At 33.3% G+C, this 7,664-nt stretch overlaps 2 protein-coding genes across 2 annotated transcripts; both read left to right on the forward strand.

Moving 5' to 3' along the window:
• Window positions 1-4,018: 4,018 nt before the first annotated feature.
• Window positions 4,019-5,781, forward strand: LOC132036129 (phenolic glucoside malonyltransferase 1-like). Its single transcript, XM_059426369.1, has one exon. It carries the CDS (start codon window positions 4,180-4,182, stop codon window positions 5,575-5,577), a length of 1,398 nt encoding a protein of 465 aa, XP_059282352.1. The 5' UTR covers window positions 4,019-4,179; the 3' UTR covers window positions 5,578-5,781.
• Window positions 5,782-6,840: 1,059 nt separating this feature from the next.
• Window positions 6,841-7,251, forward strand: LOC132038379 (uncharacterized). Its single transcript, XM_059429055.1, has one exon. The coding sequence runs from the start codon at window positions 6,841-6,843 to the stop codon at window positions 7,249-7,251; it is 411 nt and encodes a 136-aa protein (XP_059285038.1).
• The last annotated feature ends 413 nt before the right edge of the window (window positions 7,252-7,664 follow it).

Genomic DNA, 7,664 nt, shown 5'->3' on the forward strand with positions numbered 1-7,664 from the left:
ACTAAAGAAAAACATGAGTTTGAACAGAGAAATTAGAAACGTGAGGTAATAGGAGCATAAAATACCATGATTCAGGGAATAATGATTGAGTGGTGGTCAACCTATATAATAGGAGCAATTCGGTTGTATCCATGAATTTACGGTTCATGACATAAGGATTCAGTGTATTCATGACAGTAGTTCAACTGTATCCATAAACACAGTTCAGAGGAGAAATACAGTGTATACAAGGATACAAAACAATAAATTTTCAAAATAGAGAATACATTCAAATCAGGCCAGATCTGGGAAATACAACTTGAAAATCCGGCAAAAAGTACAAGAATACACTATATTTACACTAAACATGAGAAAACTCATATCCGGCCGGATCTGATAAATACAATTAAAAAATTCGGCGAAAACACAAGTTTCTAATGGTTAGTCTAAACAAGTATCTAATATAAGTCAAGAGGTGTTTGCCGTCACATTTTCGTCTGAACTACTAGAAGAAAGATCATCCACAAGGATCATCCAAAATATTGCGGACATGGCGATCGTAGATAGGATGATCGCATGAAGGCCGAGATAGGGGGATAGCACCATCAACACACGGGAGAATCGGAAACGCCCCAATAGCAAGTAAAACGTCTAATTGAGCTTTAAGCCCTTCAGACTGCTGATCCCTACGCCTCTCTTTGGCTTTTGCCACTTGATTTCAAGTAGAAGGTTCATGAATCTAAACTAAGTCAATGCTGATAGATTGGATAAGAATCTATTTTGTTGAATTCTGCAGCTTTGCGAAAATTGGATCAACATAGGCATGATACATTGGATCAGCAAGTCAAAGTCTACCAATGTGATAAGGAGACGATGTACGCCTGTTAACTTCTTCAATAAGCCATATGCTTGCTTTAGCTTTGCTAGAGTGGATGATGGTGTCTAAAGGAACGCCTTCATCATCGGTATCAAACCTTATTTGATCCCACTGCTTCATGTGGACATTGGTCAGGTAATGTAGCGTGCCCATATAACTATTTATTGAATGCAACCAATCTAGTCCATTCTATGATTGTTTAAGATAGAGATTATTTACGATAATATTTACCATATTACTATTTAAACTGGTAAAGAAATTGAACCACTCGTTGCATGTTTTATTTTATTAATTTGCAAATTGGGAAATCTAGATTATATCCCTTCATCCAATGCTGAATTAATCACTTGTTCTAGGTAAGAAAAGTATTTTGGATCTAAAAAAACTTAACTTCAGTCGGCCTAACTTATATTAAATCAGATACAACAGCTAATTAAAATTGGAATATTTTTTCAAGTGTGAATTTTTTGAAGGACCTGGAGTATTTACAAAAGACAATTCATTCAAGCACCCGGCATAGATGTACACATTATCAAATAAAGGAGAGAAAATGAAGAGAAAAACTTACAAACTTGGTAATTCATTGATCCAATTCTAAAGAATCCAACAAGAGGATTCATGTTGGGAACGGGTTCGATCATCATCATCGTCGTCATGCTCTTCTTCATTGTTGTGAACTCTCTTCATCTTAGCCGCAATAGGTTAGTTGCATTAAGAATGAGAGAGCCTCGTAAAACATCATCATTATATATATGCAGGGTAAGGCATTAGGGTTTTCTAAAAGTTGTTACAAAATTTTTTTGGTCCAAAAGTTATTACGTACTTTTTCTTTGGTTCAAAAATTGTCCTTGGAGAGTGAATTTTAAATTTTAATAAAAGCAATAGAAAAAGGTAACAATAACTTTTTAAAGATACCAGGACTTTGTAATGTGGAAAAAAAAATATAGTACATAATTTATTTATTTTTGAATTTCAATGGACCTTGTACTTAGAAAAAAAAAAAAAAACTTTTGAGCGTAACGGCAAATCTCAAGTATGAAATCTTCGAGCGAAAGTTAGCCTAACTTAGTATGCTAGGATCTGAAGTTTGAACTATCATAATCAGAACTTCCCACCTTCCGATTTAAAGTTACGCTTTCACAGTTTAAATTCAGTTCCGATGATCTGAAGGAGTATCAATTTGAAGTTTGCCAAACTAACTTTCAATATATTAAAAAAAACTTACTAAAGTTTAAATAGCATGTGTAAAGGTGGCACCTGATGCTATTTCTACTAAGAGCCTGTTTGGAAAGCCACCTGGTAATTGGAATTGGTACTACCCTAGTAATTACACACCTAGTAATTACACAAGATCTTGTAATTACCATTACATTGTTTGTTATGTCGTAATGTAATTACGGTGTAATTACAAACGTCTTTGTTGGTTGCACATGTGTAATTACTAGCTTAGTTTAATTTAAAAATAAAATTTAATTATAAAAAATTTAAAATTAATATTTAAAAAATATGTGCATATATAAATGATATTAAATAATTTATTTAATAATACATTGTTTCTTGAAAATATGTTAATTAATAATCATATATTTGTAACTAATATTGTAAAAAATAATTGATATATAATTTCAAGTTAATAATCTTTTAATTTATTATAAAACTTAAAAGCATACCTTTTTTGTTAGAACATCATGGGATTGGATGTTTGACAAAAAAAGAATGTTTATAAATATAATGCCATAACATTATTCAAATATTTGACAATAATTCTATCAACTGTAAGTGAAAAATAAACAACACAATGTGAAATAAAAAGTCAATAGTACTAAAGCAAATATTTTTAAAATTGAAAATATAACCTAAATTCAAGATTCAAAAGAAAAATATTTGACATAATACTCTTATGTCAAATTCTAATGTTACATAAGTAAGTTTGAACGTAACATAAATAAATACTCCTATAATTCAAAAGAAAGGGAAAATATAAGTCTATAACCTCATTCACAACGAAATTCTACTTTAATAACTTCACTCATTATATGCCAAGTTTGTTAATAACTCATTCTTTCTAATATTAAGAGATGTAGTTTCAAATAATAGAATATTAACACGGTTATGCTAAATGAATAAAATAAGAAGCTGAAAAAAATACGAGCAATTACATGGAACCACAAGAAGTAAAGGTCGAGAATGAGAAGAAAAGAAATGAAATATAAATACTATAAAAAGAAAAATAATTTTAAAAAATAAAAATAATTAAAAGTAAAATTAAAAAAGAAATTAAATAATAGAAATAAAAAATAAATTAAAAAAGAAAAGAACTTAAAATAAAATTAAAAAGAAATAAACTAAAAAATAATCCTGTAATTAGAGGATGTAATTACACTCAATTCTTAGCCTCTCCTTGAGAATTGGAGAGTGTAATTATACCCTCTCAATTATATTAAATTTCCACCTAACTATATAATTATTTAATTAAATAAATAAGTCAAACTGTGTAATTACATTCAATTACTTGGGTGGCTTTTCAAACAGGCCCCAAAGAAAAACAGGAGTTTGGAAAGAGAAATTAGAAACGTGAGGTAAATAGGAGCACAAAATATCCATGATTGGGAATAATAATTGAGTGGTGGGTCATACCTATATAATACTACTCCCTCCGTCCTCACTCCTCAGGTGTCAATTTGCAGAAAAATAAAATAAAGGCCGTAATAAAAGCATAATAAAATGTGGGTCATTCCCACAAATACCTTTATTCGGGGGTGATCTTTAATTGTTGCCCCTCAAATTGCTGGTCTTTAATTTTTGTCCTTCGATACTTTAATTGGCCAAAAATATATCTCTGAGATTTTGAGTTTAAATTCCAGCAGAGTATAAAAAAAATTCGTAACTCAGAATTTCGTAGCAAATTAGGCCTATTCGGGCTAAGGCCTAACTTCTGTAGAATCCTAGCAGAGTAAAAAAAAACTGTCTTGCGAAATTTCGCAATGCAAACTTTTTCCTTAAGACATAACTAAATTTTGCTTTATAAGGTAAAATTTTCGCGAAGCCTTATCTTGTGAAATTATTTTTTGACTGAGTGAGAGTTCAAACTCAAAATCGCAAGATATTTTCAGCCACTTTTTTAAATGAAGCACAAAAATTAAAGACCAACAATTTGATAGGCAAAAATTAAAGACCTAACGCCTTTGAAGGACAATCCGCGCAAAAAATGATAAAATATCCGTGACATTGACACCATTGCGTTTTCAAAAAAGCTAAAGCCAACTAAAAGCACTTTAAAGTTCAACCTTTTTTTTGTTTCCCAAGGAGAAAGTCACCTCTCAATGGCACCTACACAGCAAATTCAGGTGCTTGAATGTTGCCAAGTCTCTCCACCAACAGGTTCAGTTCCGTCAACTATTTTGCCATTGACATTCTTGGACATACCTTGGCTTAATTTTTTACCAAGTCAACCACTTTTTTTCTATGATTTCCCTCACACAACTTCATATTTCAATCAAACTATCTTGTCCAACTTTAAGATTTCACTATCTTCAACACTCCAATATTATTTCCCTTTAGCAGGCAATTTAATAATTCCACCACAACCAAACAAGCCACAAATTAGCTATACCTCAGGGGATTCAGTTTCATTAACCATAGCAGAGTCCACAGGTGATTATAACCATCTTTTAAGCTACCATAAAAAGAGTGTTCAAGATTTTCACCAATTAGTCCCTCAACTACCACAAATTAGTGATTTGGTACATGTGGACCAAGAGTTAAAGTACTCACTTTTGGCTGTACAAATAACTATATTTCCTGAATGTGGAGTTTCTATTGGATTCTCTAAACGTCACGTGGTGGCTGATGAAAGAACATTCAACAACTTCTTGAAGACGTGGGCTGCTATTTTTAGAAATGGACTAGAGTTGCACTTGCCTGTATTGAACAAGAATTTGCCATACTATGATAGGTCAGTAATTTATGATACTAATGGAGTTGAATCAATCCTGTGGAACCAATGGTGTAACCAAAAAAGTGTACCAAAATTGGATCCTGACAATTTTAGTGACATGGTAAGGTCCACTTTTGTAATGGGTCGACCCGAAATGGAGGTTATCAGAGGGTGGATCATGTCGCTGTCCAAGAAACTATTTGGGTCAGCCCAATTACTTCTTTCACCCTACGTGGTAACATGTTCATTTATTTGGGTGTGTTGGTTGAAAGCCAACATGAACTATATTGAAGATCCAAATGAAAAAATGGAGCCCCGTTATTTCGGTTTCATAGCGGGTGGTATAACCCGGTTGGGTTACCCGGTTCCTATAAATTATGTAGGCAATTGCATTGCATTTGGTAGAGCAATGGCTAGGACAAATGAATTATTAGGAGAAAATGGTATAGTATTTGCTGCAAAGGCAATTGGTGATACAATAAAAGAATTGAATGAGGATGCGCTGGGTGGGTCAGAAAATTGGATATTGGATTGGAAGGTATTCCATGAGCCGGGGCTCCACATAAATGTAACCGGGTCACCAAAAGTGGATCTTTACACCTTAGATTTTGGGTGGGGCAGACCCAAGAAAATTGAAGAAATATCAATTGATAAAACAAGTGGGGTGTCTCTATGTGAAAGTAGAGATATGATTGGTGGAATAGAGATTGGTTTGGCTCTTCCATTGGTTAAAATGGAAGCCTTTCATGTATTCTATATTGAAGGTCTCAAAAATCTTCATTAATTCCTCTTCCATTTCACACAAGACACTCGAATTATTTTTAATAAATGTGGCTCTAAATTTTGCTTATTTTGTCGAGTGCTTAGTTGTCATATTTGGTTTTCGTATTAATAAAACAAGAATTAGTCATTAGATAATTTCTATGTTATTTTATGTCACATTCATTAAGGAATAACAATACACATACTATAAGTTATAGCTACACAACCTGTTTAGTTGACCATATTATCTGTTATCACTCATTTATTTCTATTCGTAATTTTTAAATTAAGAAATAATGTTTTGTTGTTTAGGACAAAATCACGAGAGAAATTTTTCGCTCTCACGAAAAATTTGAAACTTGAAAACTACTGATGTATTGAAGTTAAAAGCTAGGAAATCTCGAAGAAACTCATCTCTTCCCCACAGGCATAATTTAATGCGAAAATGGACCACCATGTCGATGGTGCTACACTGAACATTAGAGAGTGAAACTCTATTTTTTAAATTAAGAGAGAATAATGTTAATAAGGGTTATTTTGGGTTTGGGGTCAGGTCAATTTTTTTTGCCATGTGGACTGAGAAAAAAAAGCTCATATGGACTAAATTAAATGGGGATGTCATGCCATATTTTATTGGTCAAATATTTATTGGGTGACTTTTGATGTGATATAGGGAAAGTTGAGTGACCTTGTCGTTACAAAATAAAGAAACATGACTTTGGGAGATCATTATCCATAGTTGAGTGATCTTCTGTGTCACTACGTACCTTTCTCATAATTTGGGTTAATTCTTTTTCTAATTTTCTCTTAATTTTTTTATTTTTTTTTACGATACCTCTTTTTAATTCATCTTAAAATTAATATTCAATGTTTAGAAGAGAAAGTAATACTATTTAAAATAGGATAGTTGTTATGAATCCAATGTATTTGGTGGATGTCCATTCAATGAATGTTCTACTTATACATGAATGTAATTGATGTCTTGGTTAAGAAATGTAACTCTTGGGTAGTTTTTTCACCCTATAAAAGAGGCGTTCATCTTTTGACAGAAAGTACACACAGAATAAAAGCTTCCTACTTCTCTCTCAGTTCTTGTGTCAATAGTTTTGGAGTTTTAGTTTATAATTGGTGCATTTGTTTTTTACAACACGTTATCAGCACGAGACTCTACTGTCTAAAGAAATTTTCGAAGGCTACGGTACTATTTTTCTTATCTCTATTTTATGGCTAACCTCACGAAACTTGAGTTTGTTGCCCTTGCTATTTCGGGTAAGTACTACCTATCATGGGTGCTAGATGCTGCATCCATCTGGATGCTATGGGTCTTGGAGACTCCATTAACGAAAAAAATAAAGCATCCAACCAAGAAAATGCCAAGGCTATGATATTTTTGCGTCATCACCTTGATGAGGCCCTGAAGATTGAATATCTTACTATTAAGGATCCACTCGTTTTATGGAAAAACTTGAAAGAAAGGTATGACCACCTGAAGATGGTCTTCCTCCCAAAAGCACGACACGAATGGATCAATCTAAGGCGACAAGATTTCAAGTCAGTTTCGAAGTACAATTCTGAGATGTTCAGAATTCCTTCTATATTGACATTATGTGGAGAGATGATTAGTGATTCTGACAAGCTGGAAAAGACGTTCTCCACCTTTCATGCCTCAAATGTGCTCCTGCAGCAGCAATTTTGAGAGAAAGGATTCACAAAGTATTGTTATTTGATTGCTCATCTTCTTGTGGCTGAACAAAACAATGATTTGCTGATGAAAAATCACGAGAATCGGCCTATTGGCGCTGCACCATTCCTCGAACTGTATGAGGTGTACGCCTACTACTCTAGGCATGGAAAAGGTCATGGCCCTAGTCGTGGTCGTGGTCGTGATAATGGTCAAGGAAGAAATTCTTCTCTTGGTGTTAATCATTCATCAAAGAAGAATCACTACTGGAGAGGGAAAAAGAAGGATGATAGGCATGAAGTGCCAGAAGCACGTGGCTCAGAAATTAAATGCTATCGATGTGGTGGAAGTGGACACTAGTCACGTACCTGTCATACGACGAAGCACTTAGTTGAGCTTTATTAGGCATCAATGAAAAGGAAAGAGAA

The sequence above is a fragment of the Lycium ferocissimum genome, chromosome 11 (genome assembly GCF_029784015.1).
Source record: "Lycium ferocissimum isolate CSIRO_LF1 chromosome 11, AGI_CSIRO_Lferr_CH_V1, whole genome shotgun sequence".
Taxonomy (NCBI): Eukaryota; Viridiplantae; Streptophyta; class Magnoliopsida; order Solanales; family Solanaceae; genus Lycium; species Lycium ferocissimum.